Source organism: Melozone crissalis, unplaced genomic scaffold (assembly GCF_028551555.1).
Source record: "Melozone crissalis strain CALT ecotype California unplaced genomic scaffold, PUWL_Pcris_2 ptg000004l_1, whole genome shotgun sequence".
NCBI lineage: Eukaryota > Metazoa > Chordata > Aves > Passeriformes > Passerellidae > Melozone > Melozone crissalis.
Genome location: NW_026535782.1, coordinates 43,025,797 through 43,048,594, shown reverse-complemented (window position 1 = coordinate 43,048,594; position 22,798 = coordinate 43,025,797). Strand labels below are relative to the sequence as shown.

Below are 22,798 nucleotides of genomic sequence, written 5' to 3'. Positions count from 1 at the left end.
AGTCTGTAATCAGATTAAATGGTTCTGAGAACCTTTCAAAAGCCCTAACAACAGCAGCCAATTCAGCAACCTGAGGTGAACCTTCCACCTCAGCAATGTCCGTCTCCCACTGCTGGGTTTGAGGATCCTTCCAAGTCATAACGGACTTCTGGGACCTCCTGGACGCATCTGTAAAGACAGTCAGAGCCCTTTTTAAAGGTCTCCTACTTAGAGCACGTCTCAATTTTAAAGTAAATTGAACATCTTGTTCAAACAATTTGTGAGCAGGCCGCGCTACTGAAATTTGTCCTGAGTAGGAATCCAGAGCAAACTGCAACACTTCATTTTCTTGAAACAATTGTTCCAGTATTTTCATAGTATTTTGACCTGATTTTAACTCAACTGGAATGTGAATGCACTTAAAATCACATCCTGCTAACTCCATGATCCGGGTCCTTGCTTTCCGGATCAGTTCTGCTACCAGCTCCTGAGGCTTTGTCAGTCTCTTGGACCTTTTGTGACTGAGGAAAACCCATTCTATGATCAAGAGAGGGTCCCTCTGGTCCCGGTCATTTTTTTGGTGTGTTCTTTGCCTTAGGTGTTTGTTTTTCCTCCCACTGGAAAATAATTCCATGGAGGTGTGGCAACTTACCTAGGATGATAAATTTGAATGGCAGGTCAGGCCGGCATCGGTTGGCCTGTCTTGTGGACATTGCAATCTGAACCTTTTCTAGAGCTTTCCGTGCCTCTGGGGTAATAGACCTAGGAGCACCTGGGTCCTCTCCCCCTTTCAATAAATTGAAAAGAGGGGCAAGGTCTTCGTTAGTCAGACCGAGCCATGGTCTTACCCAATTCAAAGACCCACACAGCTTGTGGACATCCGCAAGGGTCTTGATCCTTGGATTGATTTCTAGTTTTTGAGGAACAATGGTCCTATTTCCAATTTCCAAACCCAAATACTTCCAAGGTGGCATCTTTTGAATTTTCTTTTCCTGGAGCTTGAACCCTGCAACAATCAATGCATCGATCGTTAGGTCAAGCGCATGTGTGAGTAAATCATCATTGGGGGCACACACAACGATATCATCCATATAATGATAGATAATGGCCTTCTCTGTGGCTGCACGTACTGGGGAAAGCAGGGAAGAGACATACCGCTGGCAGATAGCTGGAGAGACCTTGAGTCCCTGAGGAAGAACGGTCCAATGGTACCTTTTCATAGGGGATTCCATATTAATGGAAGGAACCGAGAATGCAAAACGCGGTGCATCATCAGGGTGCAAGGGGATTTGGAAAAAACAGTCTTTAATATCAATAACAGCTAATTTCCAATCTTGGGGAAGCATTGTTGGGGATGGCATACCAGGTTGGGGAGAACCCATATCTTCAATTACATTATTAATTTGTCGGAGGTCACAGAGGAGTCGCCATCTCTTTTTGTCAGCTTTTTGGATGACAAACACTGGAGAGTTCCATGGGGACATGGTCTCCACAATGTGGCCCTTTTTTAGTTGCTCTTGCACTAGTTCTTCAAGCACCTTTATTTTTTGTTTACTGAGTGGCCACTGTTTCACATCAACTGGTTTGTCTGTTTTCCACTTCAGTTTTTGGGTGGGGCGCTGTTGTTCAATGACTGCTGCACAAAAATGCTGTGGAGAGTCTGGAATATCAATTGAGACACCCCACTGGGCCATTAAATCTCTCAACTGCTCCAACAGAATCTCGGCCGCATGGTCTGATTACCTTTTTAAGCTCCCGGGGCAGGAGGAGGGGAGGGAACAGGTGAGCCACCCAACCAGGTGAGAGGGGCTGGGTCTCAGGGGGGGATGACACCTAGATAGGCCAATGACCCCTGGGCATAGGGGCATCTTTTGAACTTGACCAACCACACGACGCCTTGCTGGAATGTTAAGCCTGATTGACAGGACTCACTAAGCAAGGGGGCGAGGGGGAAGGGAGAGGCATATAGGCACACCTGGGAAAGGGACCCGGGAGTTTAAAACAGTTTACAACACACTGCAACACATCTAATTTTTTTTTTTTTTTTGATAAAAGAAATTTAATTCTACAGCACCATATCATAAACTGTCTGAAGCATTCATGGTTGCCAAATGCCTGAGAGATTTTAATTTAGGTCAAGCAGATTGTCTTGGCTGGCCAGTAATTCTGATGGAGGCTTTGGTTGTCTGAAGATAGCATCTGGTATCTGAACATAGAATAAGTAAGGTTAGAAGGGGCCACCAGATGTCATATATGCAATGAATAGCTCAAAGACGACCTAATATAAAGGGTAGGTTAAACTTGTCTAGTCAAAGTTTGCACATTTCCCATGATAGAGATCCCACAGTCTTTCTAGGCCCTTGTTCCAGTGTCATGTTGAATTATTTTTTCTTATCTCCACTGAGATTTTTTTGCTTGTGCAACTCTCTCTCCTGTCCTTTCATTGTCCACCTAGGAGAAGAGTCGAGCTGTGTCTGCTCTTTAATCTCACTTTGTTTAGTTGGAGTAACAATTATATCTCCCTCCCAGTCTTTTCCTTTTTAAGCTAAACTAAGTCATTTACTTCAACCTTACCTTGAATATTGTGTGCTCCAGCCTTATTTGTCCTTGGTTGAGCTCTATCAGACTGCCATTCTTTGTTTTGTTTTTGAGTGATAGTATTCCAGATACAGTCTTCCAGTATTCCAGATACAGCCTGATAAGCATTTACTAGACAAGAAAAATAATTACTCTTGACCTACTGGCTACTGTTCTGCTACTGCAAAAATCCCCAGCAAACCAAAGTGGAAGTATAGAGAGAGAAGCAAAGGCTAAACAACAAAGATCTATGAAAGAAGAGGAAAAAGCAAGGATTTGAGTAAAACTTAGTCAGCAGAATTGCAACTGTTGTGGATCTGAGACTGTAGTTGTTCTAGGCAGCCATGCAGTCAGACAGAGGAAAAAAGGCTCTGATCTATTACCTATTATGATGCAGAGGTCTTGGCAAGGAATATTACTACCTCAGGGCATCTACAGACTTTCAGGTACCAACAGAGTATATTCCAGGCAGTTCCCCAGAGGGTAAGGTCAGGATTCATCAGTTTTCCCTTCCTAGCTCCTAATATAAATCATATTGGCATATCTAAGAGATCTAATTTATAGCCAACCTTCTGGGTGGTCAGCTTCACATTTCATAAATTAGATAGCCAGACACATGTGGGTCAAATTTGGAAATGTACTGCATTTCTTTAGAGAAAGGAGAGATTCTTCCCAATTCTTCCTTACATTTGATTGTTTCCACACATCCCTATTTTTACTTTTTATGTTACTCTTTTTGTCAGCTGTGCATTGCCCCTATGTTTTCCCTCATTCCATCCTTTTTCTTCAGTGGAGCATGTTAGTGATTGAAGTAAATCAGTCTATGAAGTTATCTGACTTTTATGTATAATTTTTGGTTTATCCCACTTCCCAGATGTACAATAAAGGACTGTGTTCCTCTTCCCGGCCTTCCCTTCCTTGTTCTCTCTCCAGAGGCACGTACTTCACAATGAGATGAACTACAGAGAAAGTTCAAAGAAAGTTCTCTGGGTGTCAAAGATCATGATGCTCTCTTGCAGGTGAACAGCAGAAGATGTCCTAGCTCTTCTCAAATTCTAAAGAAAGATTTAAATTGGTCTCAGATGGGTCTGTAGATTATCATAGCACTCACTGTACAGCAGGACCTGAGGTCCTTCCTTTTTTTTTTTTTCAGACTAGGTTTGTGCTCGATACTGCTGGTCAAAATAATTGCCAGAGAAGAGGCATTAGTGAGGATGATGCTGTACCATCCAAAGAAATCTTTAGGCAGTGCAGATTATATTTTTTTGTTCTGACATAAAGTGTTTACAGTAAAAGAAGTTACTGATACAATTCTGTTAGGGAAGTTCTTTTTTTTTTTTTTTTTTTTTTTTTTTTTTTTTTTTTAATCCTACAGCAGTCCCCTCACTGTCTGTTTGTGATACAGTCAAGAGAAAGAAGATTGGAGTGGACAAAATAGAGTGATGTGGAGTGTTCTCCTTCTGGCAATATCAGCACCAAGGAAGAAGTAAGTAGTATTGAAAATGGATTAATTCAATAGTGTGGAAGTGATGATCCCACTAAAAGGCACTGGAGGCAAAGATGGGAGTCTGTTTTTTCTGGTTAGTTAATGGGAAGACATCCAGTTCAATCCCCTACTGATCACATCAGCCCATCTTTTGAAGATTACTTGACCATTCTCATTTTAGTAGAATGTATTACAGTAAAGACTATCTCTGTGAGTTGCAAAGATGTTAACCAAGATGGGGAGAAAGAGCAAACAGATTCTCTTTCAAATCCTTGATTATAATATTGCAGAAATCAGTTTTTGTACTATCTCATCAGGGCAGTACTGAAAGACCCTTGTGGCCAACAGCCTGATTTAGTTTTAGAGCAGCCAGACAGAATCTAATATGGGGAAAAAAAGGAAAAGTGTGCATCCTAAGTTGGCTGAGTATTTGCAATTGCTGGCAAATCCCCTGGATGCATCTTCTGACAAACTGGACAGGATGAGCTGGAGATAGATCCCTGATAAATCTAAGAGCCAAAAATTGGCTAAACATCTTGGACAAGTTTGGAAGCTTGTTTCTTGTTTCTTGTTTGGCTCATTTCCTTGTCCCATCCCCCCTTTCTCTGCAGCAGAAGCAGTGTTGAAGGGTGTGCACTCCGTCTGGCAGGCTGTTGGAGGAGTCTCTGGCCTCAAATTACACAGCATGAGAACTCTGTGCACAAAATTAGCAGCAGAGTTCTGTGTATTAGGTGCCAGGGAAAAATGTCACATTCAGCAGAACTCAAGAGGCGAGATGTGGAACAGAAAGAACTGGAACAGGACATCAATCCCCCTCTACCTTTTACTGTTTTTCAGCTGACATATCTGAGAGTGTCATAACCACCTTGTTTGCACTAAGAATTATTTGGGTAGTAAATAGATTTTATTGTATGTCTTAGTCACAGGCATGTTTGGTTTTTACTCCCCCCCACCCACCCACCCTTCACTTCCTCCTTTTCCTTTATTTTGAGGTTTTATTTTTGCCTTTTCACAAGGAAAACACTTTCCAATCATGAAAAAGTGCTGTTGCCATACAGTTTTCTACCCTCTTTTCCACCTACCTGTGTTATGATTCCTGGTGAGAAACCCGCTGTTATGGCACTGCATTCACATCGTGCAACAGCTTGTACAAGTTGTTTGTAGTGAAATCTGGAAAAATGAATAAAGTGGTGGCAAATGAATAAAGTGGTGACAAAGAGGGCTAAGGCACTAGAGGAGAGAGGAGAAGCTACTCAGGAGCTGTGTTCTGTAGATACTAACTCAGTAGCTGCTGTCTCATTCAGAAAAACTATTACAGCATAGGTCATGGTTTGGGGGTGTGTTTTGGCTTCTTCAATACATCATAGAAGTGGTAAAATTCTTGCCACACCATTGTTAGATTGCCCTGAAGCATATGGGTGAAAGAGGCTGCATTAGTATCTGCATGTGGAGATGGATTGTCAGGAGACAAAATGAGTCATTTGGGGCTGTACATGCACACACATGCACTCATTGTGTTGTCAGACCAGAATGCTTTTGCAAGACAAAGTTATCAGGCAGTGCTTGTTTAATGTATTCTTCCCCATTCATTCTCCTCATCGTGTTGATGTCTGTGCTGTGAGCTGGGCTGAGAAATTGATCTGTGGCTTAAAAAACTGTTTTTACAGCTGGCTTAGTTAGCTGATGTATTTTGCAGGTGTGCCATCCTGCGAGTCAGGAAAAAAGCAAGAGTATGTGAAGACAGAGAATTTCCTAAGCTGTTACCATTTCCATATACTGATTTCTTGAAATCACAGCTTCAAAGTTCTTCGGTACCTTTGTTTGGCTCAGATTATTGAAGCAATCCACAAGCACGATGATGCATTCCAAGATTAAATAGCACTCTGGGCAGAAAGTTATTCTTCATACCTTTCCTTGTTCTTTTCTGTAGTAGGACAGGCCTGTTGGCTACTGCTGTTTAACATATGTGATAATTTAGCTACTACAGTCTTTTCTGAAGGTTTGAGAATCTGTTCTAAGGCCTGGCATCAGAGCATTACTGGCACATTTTAAAGAGCAACCTTTTTGTATTGTTTTCTGTTTGCACTGCAGGTGATTTTGAGTGCAGATGGGTTGCAAAGGATAATGGTTGTAGTTTGCCACTTCTTACCTGATTTTCCCCAAGAATTATACCTCTGCTGAGCATTTTTCCTTCTCACCTCCCCCCTCATGAGAAAAGTCTTAGTCAGCCCTATTTTACAGATGGCAAAGCTAGGACAGAAGGAATTACACACAGCAAGGCAGGGGCTGAACTTGCTATGGCAGTTAATTAAGAGGTCTCTTGTTCAGACCCAGTTTCACATAAAGAGGCAGCCTTCTGCCGTTTGAGGTATGGGAGACATAAACTCCAGTCTTCCACACTTGAAATGCACAGTTCAGCCACTGATTGGGGATTTAATTGCTTATTGAAATGTTAATTGGTGCATTAATTCCATGAGTTTATCTTTCAAGGAATGAAGGCTGAGATAATAAAAGGCCAGTAGACGAGGCAGCAGGTGAGGCAGGCTGTAAGTATATGTTGTGAGGAATAGATAGAACAGAACTTTGAAAATTTGCTATTTTTGCCTCTCTGTTTGCTACTTGCCTGCCTATCCTAATCTCTTGCCCTCTTGCCTCCTGATTTTATTAAGGAATATCGTCCCAATTTATGAACCATTAGAAAATGAGCCATAAACTCTCTATAAGGAGCAGACTGGATATTTCTGCACCAGAAAATTGTGCTTCTTTTACTATATCAGTGTATCTTAAGTAGTACAACTCCCCTAGGGTAAAGACAATTATACCAGTGTAAAAGTGCATATCCAAATATAGCTGAGTCCCGAATGAGAAGGTACCTTTGTACCAGTAATAACTAGGTCCACAGCAAGGGACAGATTTATTACCTTACCTTTAGAAACCTGAGGTGACAAAACTGGGAATATAGTCATTTCATAATTCATGTATATTCCTTGGAAACACATAAAACCTTCATAGGGAGAATTGGCCCGCTTGAGGTCTTGTTTACTGGCCAGTGGTGCCTGTCTCTCTTCACTTTTCAGAAAACTTCACTTAACTACAGGCACTTATCTTAAGTTCCTAAATAAGGTAAAAAGGAATTTGGTCACAGGATTTCTTCAAATGGATAGGAAAATTAAACTGTTAGGAACAGTGTAGGCTGATTTGAATGCATCACTGTACAAATTTTAGCAAATCCCAGCCCTGTTTTGCCATTTGGGGAATTTCAGTGAAATTTTTTTTGAGTAACTTTAACAGGTCTTTTGAACTTGTGAAATAGATGAAGCAGAATTTTTTTGCCTTGAGTAGCAATCACTTACACAAATTTTTGGTTCTCAAGACGATTAGAAGAATTACAAAAACCATCCTGCCACAAAGGTGCACTGCTGCTGTGCACTAAAAGTAGATTTTAAAGTTCTGGAGGGATGGTTGTAGGCATAACTCTCTCGGGAGTGCTTGAATGGAACTTTCCTGCTTCTTTGTCTGCAATGGCGAGTTACCAGATTTTGACATTGGAGAAGTTGACTGGAGCACAGGGCTCCACCTCCAGCCCACATCTGTCATGCACAATAGCAGTGACAAGCTCTGCCCTATTTCTTCCTTATTTACCTCTTTTATCCAGGAAATCATATATGATCTGGATGAAGAAATGTTCTCTTGTTGTTTCTGAGCTTCCATTTTTCTCACTTTGTCTAGTCCTGGGTATCAAATATCCACCTGAGCTCTGCAAGAACAAAATGTCCATTGTTCATGAAGGACATGAACATGTTCTAACTCTTCCATTCTTAGTGATTCTATTCTATCAGGAAGAAATCCTGTATATATTTCAAAGGAAGCAGGTTTATTTTAAAAGAAGAATTGTTTTCCACTGAGACGAAGATCATAATACTGCTTGTCATACTGCTCTGCATAAGAAAAGCTGGAGAGATCTGCCTATTAAATAATGAACTATCAAATCTCAGAATGGCACTGTTGGTTGCATATTTCCAAAATAACTGATAATGTCAAAAGAAAAACATCACTTTTTGGTTTGTTGTTGTTTTTTTTCCCCTGAAATCCTTATTTTGCTCAAGCAGTAGAGGTGAAAAAGCCAGGATTCAGATATATGATTTAGTTTCATATTCTGAGAAGAATGTAATTTTAAAAAATGGTGCTCTTTCCTTAAGATTTGGTTCTATAAACCTCTTTCGTGTTGAGTAATAATTTATTCTGGAAAAGACACCATTAAATTCACTGTCAGGAACAGTGGTAGATGCTGACCTTTAAATTTCTTCAGCCCAAGATGGATTATTTAGTTGTGTTTATATCAGCAGGGCATGAAAAGAGTCTTTTTCTGCAGATACCTACTAGCTACTTTTCACCCTAAAAAAGCAATCACGGAAACACTGTCCAGATTTAATTCAAAGAACATTTCTAAATTCTATCAATCCATACTCCTGTGACTTTTTAAATCCCAACATAATGCATGACAGGGAGACTATCCATACATCCAGACACTATTAATTGAACCATTATCAAATTAAGAATACAAAACAAATTAGCTCAACCTATGCCCTCTTTGTTTTTTGTTTTTTTTTTTAAGTTTCAAGTTCAGAAAGATAGGACAACTTCAGCTTTTTTATTTTTTTTAATTTTTTTTTCAACTGTCCTGAAAGCATAGAGGAAAGAAACAGTCTTATTAGTTACCATTGTGCCAACTGTATCCTAAGGATTTTGTAGCACTACCTGCAGAAGTGCTCCAAAGATTACAAGGCAGACATTAATAGCTCATCAAATGTAACTTTTGTCCAGAAATTTTACAGAACTGTAATTAATTATTCATGAACTATAATAAAAATAATTGCTAGCTTATACATGGCTGTATTTGAAAATAAGTATTGTAAAAGTCTATTAAAGCATTCCATAAAGCTGGTGGTCTGTACAAGTATTATTAAAGAAAAATGGAAAAGATCCCCAAACACTTCCCAAATCAGTGTTATTACAGTTGTAGCTCAGTCTCAAGCAACCACAGGAGTCAAGGCATCCAACTGCTAATGATGTGTATGCTACAGAAACAAATATTCCACATATCCTTTGAAAACAATGGGTTGAGTGAAAGTATCTTGAAAGCCAACTCTGCCATATGTGTTTGTATTTGATGTTCAGCTTCCTTGCAGTTATGGCTAAATGTTACTTCCTTTGCAGATTAATCTGTGATGAGATCAGAATCTTTTAACCATATTATTCTTGTTCACTTTCTCCTATCACTTAAAAGATTTATTCTATGGCTGGTGATTGAGCATAAGTACATTGCACTTTTGTAAGATCAGGTGCATCAGAAAGAAGCCATTATTCCATAGAGATAAGCAAAATGATATAGTTGCTGCTGCCCTAGCAGACATGGTATGTAGTGCTGTCACCCAAACTTGATTCAGCTGAGTATTTCTGCTACATTTTTTGGTTTATCTTTTATTGGTGGTTCATGTATCGCTAGTGATTTGGGATTGCATTCCTATTTCTCACTAGAATTCCTCACTTGCTTTGGTTGTTTGGTTCTAGCTGATACTGTCAGATTTCCACGGTGCTGTGTATCCTTGTACATGTGTTTTCTAACAACAGGTGCATTGGACAGAAGGCCACAGTTTCACAGCTCACAGGCACGTCCAAAATAATAGAGAAGATTGTGAACTGTGAAGAGGCATATAGTGGTGGCAGCATATGGTCATGATTCAGTCATCTGAGGATTCTCTTAGTAGTCTCCTTTAATGAACCAATTTTTGTTTTATATTCCTTGCACTTGGATGAATTCCTGCATTCTCTTCTCTTGCACATGTATTTGGATTGGTGCACAGCACCACAATGACCGTGCCAGCCATAGTGTGTGGATGGGTTTTCTCAAAACTGAGAGCTGGCCATGTCAGATGATAAAATTTGGTACTTTCCTAGTGCAGGCATATCTCTTGACATAGGTACTGTTAGGATATCAGTTTTGTAATGGATATTTATTTCATTCATGAAATAATTATTTGAACAGAGAAAGCATGTGTATTTGATTAGAGACAGCCTATTTTCTCAGCCCAAATAAAAGAAATTGCTATTTCTACTATAGTAGCACGATAGTAGAAATGGAAAGAAAGCATGTGGTAGTTGACGCACTGATTTGGCACAGAAGAACATGGCAAAACAGTGTTTCCAATCTTAGTCTCACAGTCTTGGTGATCCCTCGAAAAAATCAGTTATCCACTCATCTGAGGTAGAAATCTGCCTTTTGTCAGAAAAGCAAGGCCTTTTTCTGGTTGAGTTCAGAACAAGAAAATACTGCAGAACCATAAACATTCTTAGTAGGTTTAGCATTATTCTGTCAGGTTAGTATTATTCCTACCTGTAATCTCTAGTGGAGAGTAGTGGAATTGAGCTGCTTTCAGTTTGCTGTACTCATCTTACAGCAGAACATTTGCATAGACAATTTGTCTGAGAGTTTCTGTCAACTTGTTTTCAAGAAGTCACATCCCTAGATAAACAATGAAAATATATTTTTGGATTGTGCAATATCCTCTGTCTATTAAAAGATGTACCTGCAATATATCTAGATTATCTTTCAGGACATTTGAAAAAAAAAATAGGATAACCTTTATATGATTTTCTTGTCAAAGCTATGATATGTAGTGGAGTAGCAGATCTCTCAGAAAATACAGTTCAGAATTTTGTTCTCCTGGTCTCTTCTGATCAAGAGACACTATATCCCCTCTCAAATTCTATTATGGTGCCATGGAAAGGAGCTGGGTGAAGGATTTACTTCATTAAAATTCAATGCAATGCAGTTACTCTCAAGGCTGATGATTACAGTTGTAAATAGAGTTTTATTTTGAAGGATGCTGGTTGATTTTTGCTCCATTCAGATGGGAATTTTTGTTCTTGGCAGCGGAAGGAGGAGAAAGAGGCAAATATATATTGAACACAAAAATGGAAGACAGTCAAAGACTGAAATGGAGAGGCAAGGATGCACATAACAGTTTTTGACTAAGGCAGATAAGCTGTGTTACAACTTAGCCATATTGTTAAGAAATCATGGTTTCCTCATCACTTTCTTCCTGAAAGATTGTCAACTAATGTTATATAAATGCTTTGTCACTACAGTTTGAGTAAAAGCCAGGGCAAGCCGTTACCTTGTCTTTGTATGTGGCAAATGTGGGTTGTTTTGAGCACATGAAGCCAAAAAGATCTCTGGCCTTTAAAGGACTCCTGTCTTACTTTCATTGATCTGTCCTTCAAATCTCATCTCCTGTGCCCGATGCCCTCGTGTTTGACACGGCTGATTTTTCTGGTGATACATTCTGCTCCCATTTTAAAATTTATTCTTTAGCTCCACCTCCTGGCTCTTGGTCTGTGAAAAGGAGGATCCTTGGAAATCACAGTGCCTCAAGAAGGGATCAGAAGTATTCATCCTAGTTTACAAATATTAATATAGAGGTATATATGGGGACATTTTAGCTGAGGCAAAACAGACTTTGCTGAGCCCACTCATACTGGCTTTCAACAGAGGCAAATGTTTTGGTGAAGAGTGGACAATGGAATATGTGGCTCATAGTTTCTGCTTTTTTTTGGGCTTTCAGTTTCTCAATTGTGGCAGTTTTGAGACATGACAGACATCACAGAGCAGTCTCTCTTTATTACTGTTTCCCCCCTGATACTTCCTCAAACTCATGGGGGTGGGGAGGTACAGCAGAAATCGTCTGACACTGAAACATTAAAAAAAGATCTCTGAGGCCTTGCAAAGGAGTCTTGTTTCATGCAGGGAGAATTACTTTGACTTTGTGTTCATCCTATTAAACCAGGAAGTGCACAAGAAGTAGAGGAATAGATCTTAGTCATCTGGATTTAAGAAGAACCATGTCTCTTCCCCGACAGCTGCGAGAAAAGAGGTAATGTGTTATATAGCCTACTCCTGCCTCCCCACAAGCCTCATGTAACTCCTGATCTGTTTGGTTAATTTGGATGCAAGCATCTTTGGTGATTCTAAAAGGCTTCTTGTTATCAGAACAGTGTGTAACTTACGCACTATTAGGCTGCTTAGGGTCAAGTAGACCATTTCTTTTGCTGGTGTGGACTTTCTTCTTTTTGTGGGAAATATTCACAACCTAGGACATAGTGGGTCATTGTCCTCTTTATAGCTGCAAAACAAGTTTCCCTTTTACTGGAGTTTATGATGAGTGTTTGTGATATGACTAATTATATCTCTTGCTCTCCATAACCACATCCTTCTTCACAGTAAGGGGTAGTATTTACAGTATTGTGGGTGGTGCTGATTCATGGCATTTTCCTTGTACAGCAAACTATTGCAAGATGTTGCATCATTGCTTCAGCATTTCAAATGGGCTACGCCTTGTGGAAGCCCCTGGTTGGGATATTCTCCTACCAGAATAAACTGAGACAGCTACCACTTTTTTTTTTTTTTTTTTGTACTATCAGAATATTTAACATTTTGTCAGCTTGGGATTTCTTAGATGATCCTTTTAGAAGTCTCTCTTTATCTCATTTGTTATTCTATTTTCCCCATTCTAGATGCTTTTTACTCAGCTGTTAATATAAATAATATGAGTTATAGGACTGAAGCAAAGGTGAATTTGTCTGCTGCTTGTCAAAGCTGTTGCACCAAGGAGAAGGTCACAGACGAAAAAGCATCTGCCAATCCATGCATTTTTTGTAGTGTGGGCAGTATAGACCAGTAACATGACTGTGTGGTCATATGGCTGCTTGTTAGTAATCTCTGTTCCTGCAGAGATTCTTCTCACTTCAAATCCAATTCTTTCTAGGATCTGCCAAGCTTATTCTAACCTTGCCTACTAACATGAGTTCCTTCACACACTTTTGAGATTTTCAAACAAGTATCTTTGTGCTTGCTTCAGGTTATCTGCTGAGACTGGGGGATAAATGCCAAGGTCGTATGTTCTATCCCTGTGCAGGCCGTTCATTAAGAGTTGTACTTGGTGATCTTTGAAAGTTGGTCCCTTCCAACTCCAAATATTCTGTGATGAACCTTACCTGCTGTGACTGGGAGGTCTCTCTCCAAATATTTGATAGCCTAGCCTTATTTTTTCAAGCCTCTTTAAGAGTTTGCTTTATTGTGATGTCGTCAAGAAAACTTGACAACATTTTGACAGCTGGTGTAGGCACCAATAGTTTTGATGTAGAACAATACTATGCTTTTGTTTCTTTGTTCTTTTTCTGTTTGTGCTTATCCTGTTATTTCTTTTCTTATATGTGTGTGGTATTTTTTATGCATCTTGCACAGAGTATAAAGTTTTTAGGATTTAGCTTTGTGCTGTCAGTTTCTACAGCACCTTGCATAACAAGCTCTTTTCTCAGAACTGTTTCCTATATTTTACAGTAATGCAGTAATAATAGCAGCATAAATCATGATGTATAATGATCTCCTTAAGATAGGATCCACTGATGCAGAGTTCTTTCTGTAAATCTCCTAGATTAAGGAAGGATTAAGAATGCATCCACAGCTGATCACATTTCTCAGGAAAAGCTTAGCAGTTCAAGTGTTTGTTTTGTAGTCCTGTTCCTTGAGCAAGCCTAGGAATGAGAGGGATATTTTTCAGGCATAATTAATCTTCTCAATGGTCACTGCTTTATGCTGAATTTATTGAAATTTGACATCTTAAGATCAAACCTCCAGAGGAAGAGAATGACACCATGAGTTTCTAACATCTTGGTTTTGATATTAGAAAATGTAATATTGCCTATCTTTGTTCTGTGTGACATAGGACATCTCTAAGGCTATTACCAATATCAGTAACCTAAATCTTCTGTTCTTGCTTCACAGTGATTTTGACCAGCTTCCAGATGATGTACCTGTTTCAGCTAATATTGCAGATATTGAAGAGAAGAAAGGCTTTACTAATTACTATGTAAGAATGGAGATTTATCCTGCCTCTACATGCCTTCACCAGTGACTGGTTTGGTTGTGGGAAGCAAAATGCAGTTAATCTGGTGTAATTGCTTTTTGGTGTGAGTAGTTCCATGTGGAAGACTTCTCAGTGCTTTATTTTTCAGGAATGGAGTATAGTTATCCCAGATTCAGTCTAAAAATTTATTTTCTGAATGAAGTATAGGGGATATCCTCTAACATCCTAATTTTTCCTAATATCTGATTTGTTTCCTGTTGGAGTGCTGTATCATTGGTGAAGATAGTGGGAAAGTAACTCAGAGGGTAGAAAGGGAGAGTTTTGCTTCATTATTCTGCGGTACTGGCAAGTTAGGATGCTCCCATCTTCACAGGAGGAAGCATATTAAGACACGAAAGAGCACACAGGAAGGGAATAGTAGGGAAAGGCACTAAGATTTTCTGAAGGTTTGAATATGCCCATCTCAGTCTGACTTCTGGAGACATTGCTCTTAAAACCCTTCCCACTGCAGAATTCAGGTTTTTCTCTGGAATAGAGTGATATTTGGTTGCTCTGTCTTTATGTTTTCTGAAGGATCTGGCTGCAATGTGACTCAGAGGTCAGTGCGTGGAAATGTTGAGTTCCTTTAGAGCAAAGCAATTTTGTCAAAAGAGAAATAAAATAGTGGTTGAAGGAGGTCAGACAATAATTTCTGCAACTGTGTACATTAAAGTCAAAAAAGAAGTATGAATGCCTCAATTCTGAAAATCAATTCATTTAAATGTCAGTCTGTCTTTAGATTTAGATGTCCAAGGCATCTTATTGTAAAATATTTGTGTTTGTCTTTGTAATGTATTTTGCTTGTCACTGAGGCAAAGTATGCAAGCATAAAGTTGAATCTAGTAATTTCATGTTTCCTTTTAAGATTATATAATATAAATTAGCCACAGGGACATGCTTGATATGCAAGCGTGACCCACACAAATACCTTGTTATATCCTAGTTCATGAATTGGCAGATGCTTAACTGAAGGCTTGCTTTCCTCTCTGCTCCTAAGAGAATATTCCCACTAATGGAGCACAGATCTTATGTTTCTATTTTATTCCTCACATTCAGTTGGTGAGTATTTAGAAGTATGAACATCAGCCTGAATCCCTCTTCTCTGTTTCAGATGTTTGTCATTGAAGTAAAGCTTAAAGGTGGTGGCAGATACCTGATTTTCCGGCGCTATCGTGAGTTCTATGCCCTGCACACCAAACTAGAGGAGAGATATGGGCCAGACAGCAGTAACAGCCCATTTACCTGCACACTCCCTGTACTGCCAGGTAAGCTGTCAGTACCAAACCTTTGCACAATTAGCAGCTTTTCAGCTCCAGGCTGCCCTAAGGAGCAATGCAGTGAGAGAAGTAGTTGTGACAAGGAACTAATTCCTGGCTGTGGCTGCCAGAGAAGTCATGTTCCATTGACAGCCCCTTCACTTGTAGTAAAGTTCATTTAGAAACCTAAAATCCTTTAGAAAAGATGTAAATTTATTTTCAGCTTCTACTTCCTCCTGAACAGCTTCATTTCTCTGATAGCCTATTTTTTGCTTTTTTTTCTTCAATAACTGTTACAGGTTTTATATTTTCCAGGAAAAGTTTTTGTTGGTGCCAAAAAGGAAATTGCTGAGAACAGGATTCCTATCCTAAATGTCTATATGAAGGTAAAACTTAATTTTAAAGTAAAGAATGCAGTGATTACTGCAGATACTTACATTGAAATCAGCTAAGGCAGACAGTACTTTTTGGGTTCTAAGTATCTGCTTCTCTCTGCTCTGCTTTTCTGAAGACAAAGTGCCTACACTGTGATACAACCTGAAGTCCTCTTCCCCAGATTGCTCAGACTGTAGGCTCTGCTGGAGTATGCAGTTCACAAAGGGTCACTCTCTGTCTTCATATACAGATAGACATCCTTACCAGAACCCCCCAAAATGTGTGAGGAAATGGTGACTCTCCAGGTGCTGCATGAATACAGAGTTGTTGTGTGTATCCAAGGGATTAGGAGAATGGTGGGTGGGTTGTGCTTTACCCCACCCACCATCAAGTGCCATGCAGGCTCTTGCTCACTCCCTCCTTCCCTAATGGAATGGGGAGGACAACTGGGAAATGGTAAAACCCACGTGTTGAGATAAGAACAGTTTAATAATTGAAATAAAGTGAAATATAATACTAATAAATCATTGTAATTAGAAGGGAGGTAACCAAAAATACAGAGAAATAAAACTAAAGAAGAAAACAAACAAATGATGTACCTTACAATTGCTCACCACCTGCTGACCAATGCCTAGTGCCCACTGAGCAGTGATCTGTGGCTCCTGAGCAACTCCCTCCAGTTACATACTGGGCATGATGTCCTATGGCATGGAATATCCCTTTGGCTAGTTTGGACCAGCTCTCCTGGCCATGCTCCCTCCTGGATTCCTGTGCAGCTCCTCACTGGCAGGACTTGGGAACTAGAAAAGCCCTTGGCTTAGACTAAGTAAGCCAGTAGTTAGAAACAACTAAAACATCTGTGTGTTATCCACATTATTCTCATGCTAAATCCAACACACAGCACTGTACCAGCTACTAAGAAGAAAACTGACTCTCTCCCAGCCAGAATCAGGACAGGTGGGCTTCTGAGAGTACCTGAATTACAGTGAAGATGCAGCATACATCAAGGAGAGATATTCTTTGTGTGCAGGTTAACTGAAGACCTGAACTTCAAATCAGTAAAAGTCTGAAGCACTGGCTCAGACTGCCTTCTTTCCACAGTCATTCATATTCTGAAAAGAAAAACAAAAAGCAATTTACTCCTGCAGTAAATCAGGTACAAAAAGCGTGAAGCAATACATTGGCCAACTCCAGGAGTAAAGAGGAAAGACTGTCAGCTGTTCAGCTGTGTCCTGCTGAGTGAGAAAGGAGAGGAGGGAGATTTCTGGCAGTAATGAATATCCATCATGATCCTGTAGGTCAGAGAGGCATATTTATTACATGTAAATAAATAGAGAATTGGTCTCTCCCACTGTTACACTCTGCTTCCTGCTTGCTCTTGGCACAGAACCTGCTCTGCCTCCCTGCTTGGGTGTTGATGGATGAGGACGTTCGGCTGTTCTTCTACCACTCAACCTTTGATGGCGAGCAGGTGCCTCACAGACTGAGACGGCTTCGCCCACGGACACGCCGAGTGTAAGTGATTGACATGTTTTTTGCAGCATTGCTTGATGGAAGAGATGCCGTCCAGTTTTGGGGGGAGAGATAGATGAGGATCACCACTGTGTTTTCCAAGTGAATCCATGAATCCCTAATATGAGGGTCTTTGTGGTGGAGTGAACACAGAGTATTTCTTGTTTTCAGTAATCTCAGATTTTTTAAGTGGATGTGGTACTTGGATTAAAGGAAAATTCCAAAATGACAGTATTTGCGTTTTTAAAAATACTGTCCAGCTCTATCTGCCCGTATTTCTTTAACGGTAATCTCTATTACAATGTGCAGAATATCCAAGCCAAGCTTAAGGACATAGGCTCGCACCACTGAAGTCAGTGTGAGTTTTGGCACTGAATTCAGTGAGATCTGGTTCAGATACTAAATGAAACTGAATATTTAATTTGTTCCCATCCTTTGTCAAAACAGGGGCCTGTCCTACATAGCAGATTGACACCCCTTTGGAGAACTGCTAAGTAGATGTCATACTTCATTATCCTTCAGATAAATTAATTCTCCTTTCAGCATTACAAAGGTGGGCGTGCTTCCTTTTCACGTACCTCAAACAGTGCAAAAACTGCATGTGTGTATGATGGCAGAGTTTGAACTAAATGCCATAAATGCTAGAAACAATGATGCCCAGAAGGCAGAGTAGGGGGACTGAGCAGTGCTGTGGAAGAGAGGTCCAGAATACTGACTGTATTGAAAATTCCATCTGTTCTCAGGAGCAGACACCGTCAGATTGCTGCTGCTCTGCACTGAAACTGAGAGAACTAGGGCAGTGTCATTGCATCCATATTTATTTTCTTCAGCGTTGCACACAGATTCTCATGCAGTTTCTCCAGTGATCTATGGCTTACATGCCCCTCAAATAGTAAAAACACAGACACTGCACTACTGATTGTGTAGCATTTTTAATGACTTAGAAAGATGTTTTCCTCCCTGTTGTCTCATTTCTTTGCAGTAAGAGTGTTTCAGATCAAGTGCCTGTTTTTGACCGCACCGCAGCTCCGCGGGCTGAGGTGAGTACTCTCCACAACCTGTCACAGGACAGGAGATTAAACTCTGGTTTACTGTGGTACCTCATCCATCAGGTTGCCATTTTCAATTAGAGCTTGGGGGAAGAAAGTGAAATAAACAGAGAAAAACAATTGATTTTAACAACAGAGAATGAAACAAAGGATGGAAAGAGGTGTCCTGTTCCTCATCTCTTGAGTAATAAGAAGGTCTATGGTGAAATCAGAATGACAGGAGATTCAAAACTGAGACATGTACAGCTTACTGCCAAATGGTCCACATTTGCATGGTGCCACCCATAAGTTAAATCTAAAACAGGCATAAGCTTCAGCCTCAGTGTCTTCAGCATATGTTTAAAAGCTTTGCAGGGGAGGCATCTTATTTTTGTATTTTCTATAACATAAATGTATTTTCTGTAACATAAATGCCCTTACTCTTGTCTTTGTGGTATATTTTCTCAGTATTAAGCACATGAGACTGCTTTGTAACCAGTATTTGTCTGAGCAGGGTTTTGCTTCCTGAAACATGTGATTTGCCATATAAGATTAAAATCCCCAGGCATCTGCTTTGAGTTTTGTTGCTTTTGTTCTTTACACAGAGAGTGACAGGTCTTGGAACAGTCATATCTCTTGGGTTTTATCTATTAATTTATTAGTATTGAATATACCTACCAGAACTTTTCAATAGGTGAAAAAAGGCTTTTGAAAGGACTAATAAGTAGACACTAGCACAATAGAAGCATTGTTTTGTTTGTTTTTATTAAGAGAACTCTTGGCATTAACAAGACCAAAAGAAAAATTGCAACACAGAATAAAGAGCACCTTTTCATTTTTGTTCCTCTAAGACCATTTAAATGACCATGTTTCCCTAAGCACAATGGGGGAGATGTGTATTTTTGGTAACACAACCACTTTAACTCTCCAACCTTTTGTTAGGATGATAAGCATGTATTTGCCTCCTTTTTTTTTTTTTCCCCTGAAGAGGTCATCTAAGTTCCATTTCAACAACACGTCAATTTCCTAAGCTTTCCCACATCTCCCAGTTCAGCATCCAGACCTGGAAGCTAGATGTAAAAGCAACAGTTAGTTACCCTTAAATTAAGACACAACATTTTTGCAATTTTAAAGGCTCTTTGTGGTACTTTGCAGCAAATCTAAAAGTTGCAATGAAAAATAATATATTTTTTGAGTTCTCAGGATTTCAAGCTGTTAGTTGGCTTTAGCTCTGTTGCCTTACTTGCTCTTAAGTACTTTCAACTTATGTATATTGATCTCTCTGGTGCTCAGTGTTCTGTCACTTTAAGAATCCTTTTATGTAGCTCTCTCAGGGCCATGTTTATCCTAGTGCTTTCACTACTTCTTCAAAGCAGTTTTGTGTGTGTTGAGTAGGAGAAGAGATTGTGAGAACTGCAAGCTACGGTCAAATATATGTGACCTTATCCCAGAAATACATATGTGATGACAGAGTGCACGCTGTCTTGCTGCTTTATGCTTTCTCCTCAAGAACACAACACAAGAAAGATTTGCTTTTGTAATTCTGTGAATTAATAATTTTGAGGTTATTACTTTCCATAGGCACTGTTTGATTTTCCTGGAACCAATAAACTGGAACTCAGATTCCAGAAAGGAGATTTGATCTATCTACTCAGCAAAGTAAACAAAGACTGGTTGGAGGTAAGACTGCAATAGCAGTACTGAATTATTAGCATACCTTGAAATATATGAGTAGAAAGGGCTCTTCTGATCCTTGTGACCTGCCTCTTCCTTTCAAGGAGAAACTGTATCATAATCAGGTCTTACTGTCAAAACTAAATCCCTGATTCCAAATTAGTAATTGTTTGGTTCCTTGATGGTTTTTAGCTTACAAAATTTTTGCCCTCCAGACTTCAGTTTTCATTTGCATTTGCTTCTGCTGGAATGTTTTTAAATTCTTTGGAAGTGATTAGAACACAGAAAGGCCACAGAAAGGAGATGGAAACTCCATTTCAGCGATTAATTGGTTTCTGGCCCCAGGGTGAGTTGATGTATGCTTCATGCTTTGTACCACAACACACGTCAGCCTGATTAGAGAGAACTTGGGTAATGCAGCAGTGTTCTGAAAAAAGGATGAGGGGAACATACTGTGTGTTTGCTGATATGATATCTCTGCTTGCTCAAACACCACAGCCTTCCTTGCTAACCATCTGACTTGCATTTTTTACACACTGTTTCACTCCCCTGCCTGGTATTTGACTATGTAATTGTATAATCTTTTTGTAGGGATGCCATCAGGTCACTTCCATAGAATTTCTTTTCTTGATTATAGTGGAAAAATTCTTACTGTTGTTTCTATCTAAACTAATCGAATTCCAGAACTTATTGCATGTGGCCAACATAGCATGGTTTTCTTGATTCTAACATTTCCTGTCATTCCAGGGAACTGCTGATGGTGCCACTGGGATTTTCCCATGTGCTTTTGTGAAGATCATAAAAGATTTACCACAGCAGGAAGACACGGTTAATAAAGTTCGCTGTTATTACTATGATGAGACTGTGAGCACCATCAGGTAGTAACAAAATAGCCTTCAAGTTTGCTGATGAAGAAACACCAATTCTCTTGTCATGATATGTAATGACTATATGTGTTCTATATAAAGGGATATCTCAGTGGAAGAGGATCTGAGCAGCATTCCATCATTCAAAGATCTAATGGAATTGATGAGGTACAATGCAAGCACTTGGCTGTATATTTGATGCTTAAACATTTGTCAAGTTCATTCTGGTTTGAGATTTTCCACGTTCTACTTGGTCAGCACCATGTTTTGTGTATGAAATACTTTTCAAGTGTCTTGAAGAAGTTACACTTTGACTTGGCCCAGGGTCATCTGTGCAGACACTAGTCCTTCTTGGGATTGTCAATGACTAAGGAATGACACACACTTCTGACTCAATTGTGATGGGTAGAAATTTCCATTTCTTGTACTATGATAAGAGCCATACCCCCATAAAAGCATCTTTTGTCTAGTACATTTCTTCAGGATGTAGGACATGGCCTTCTAATACTTGTTAAACTAGATTAATCTGGTGTTGAACATCAACAATTTAGAACATTAAATATTAGTAAATATTGGTAATAGAACACCTGTTCTAATATTCTTATACTCCTCAGAAAGAGCAAAAATAAGTAGGCAAAAGTGGGTGGTAACCACAGTCAGCTCTTTTGCAGGGTAGTTCTACCAAACACACAGAGTAATTGTGCCATTTATGTGGTGTTACTGGAAATGGTTCTTGGTTCTGGTAGATTTCTTAGCTTAAACACAACACAGCATGAATGTGGCTATATGATTTCTAGTACTGCTGTATCAAGAAGGCCAAGATACCCAAGGTTTTGTGTGACTTTTATTAAAATTAATTAGATTGTCAGTATATTATTCATCATGTAGCACCTCCCAGGCATTCCTTGATTTCTGGGGATCAATCCATTTCTTTTCTCCCAGGCAGGAGTTTAACCAAGAAGACATTGTTTTGAATTACCGGGACCCTGAAGGCGACCTGATCCGCTTGCTCTCCGATCAGGATGTTGAACTCATGGTGTCTCAGAGCAGAAGAAGTCCCTCTGAGAAGCACTTCTTCCCTTGGAAGTTGCACATCACTCACAAAGATGACTTGGGTGTCTACAACACTAGTCCAGGAACAGGTGCTGCTCAAGCAGTAGGGGCAATATAAGTGCTATATAGATATCCCTCTCTGCAGGCAGTTTCCTTCAAAATGTCTTTGAAGTGTCCTTGAAATGAGTAATTTTTAGTGATATATTACCTTTCAGTGTAAAATCTGTACTTGGTTAACTTCTTCAGCTTTTTAGCACACATCTGCAATACAGACAATCTACATAGAGACCAGAGAAAGTGAGTAATAGAGAAATAAAATCATGGGCCATGTTTACAAAGCAAGTCAGTGTCAGCCTGCAATAGAGGTCTCCTGAGCCCTTAGACCTGCTCTAGTTTCTGTTCTCACTCCCAAGACTAGTTTTTTTTTGTCCAGAATGTCTTCATAAGCTTTTGTTTTTTCTCTAGACTCCCATAAATTTCTCTTCATTTGCTGATCTGAAGTTTTGTGGGCCATTGTGTAATTATATCTCTCATGTTGGAGTCTGACTGGGTGTTCAGAGTTTGTCCTAGGAGGATCAATAAAACTTTTTTGGATTTCAGTGAAGAAATTGCAGCCCATCTTAACTTTCTTCTTTTCCACTGATCATTGTATATTGAATTCTGTGAATCAAACCTAGTACACCTGTGGTTTTCCTTTTAGACCTTAGTACAATCTACTTATTTTCATGTTTAGGAAAATGTGTAGGATATCCTACTGAAACAGCAATTTCTTTTCTATCTTCTGCTTTCTGACACTGCATTCAAAGTAGAACTAACAAGAAATTACTGTATCAGATTCTTCAACAAATAAAGTTAAATATTAGTTTGTCCATTTTTATTTACAAGTGGGTTTTTTTTGGGTGGGGTGGGCTTCTTGACATTATTTTATTAAAATATTACAAAATGTAACTTCCTGCTTCAGAGGTATTGTAGCAACGCAGTTTAGAAAGGCGATGAAGTAACAGCAATGATTTTGTCAGTGATATTA

The 22,798-nt window shown here is 39.5% G+C and overlaps 1 protein-coding gene across 2 annotated transcripts in view; it reads left to right on the top strand.

The window, feature by feature from the left end:
• NCF4 (neutrophil cytosolic factor 4) overlaps window positions 1–21,978 on the top strand; it is a 39,909-nt gene extending 17,931 nt beyond the window's left edge. Inside the window, exons 2-10 of one of the 2 annotated variants that reach the window (XM_054274543.1) lie at window positions 13,887–13,971; window positions 15,119–15,272; window positions 15,579–15,649; window positions 17,026–17,153; window positions 18,133–18,190; window positions 19,760–19,858; window positions 20,600–20,730; window positions 20,821–20,886; window positions 21,661–21,978. In XM_054274543.1, the coding sequence (XP_054130518.1) occupies window positions 13,887–13,971; window positions 15,119–15,272; window positions 15,579–15,649; window positions 17,026–17,153; window positions 18,133–18,190; window positions 19,760–19,858; window positions 20,600–20,730; window positions 20,821–20,886; window positions 21,661–21,889 (1,021 nt within the window). In that variant the 3' untranslated portion in view covers window positions 21,890–21,978. Of the gene's footprint in view, window positions 1–13,886; window positions 13,972–15,118; window positions 15,273–15,562; window positions 15,650–17,025; window positions 17,154–18,132; window positions 18,191–19,759; window positions 19,859–20,599; window positions 20,731–20,820; window positions 20,887–21,660 lie in introns of those variants that run through there. The other variant, XM_054274552.1, reaches the window with a different exon arrangement.
• Window positions 21,979–22,798: the final 820 nt, after the last annotated feature.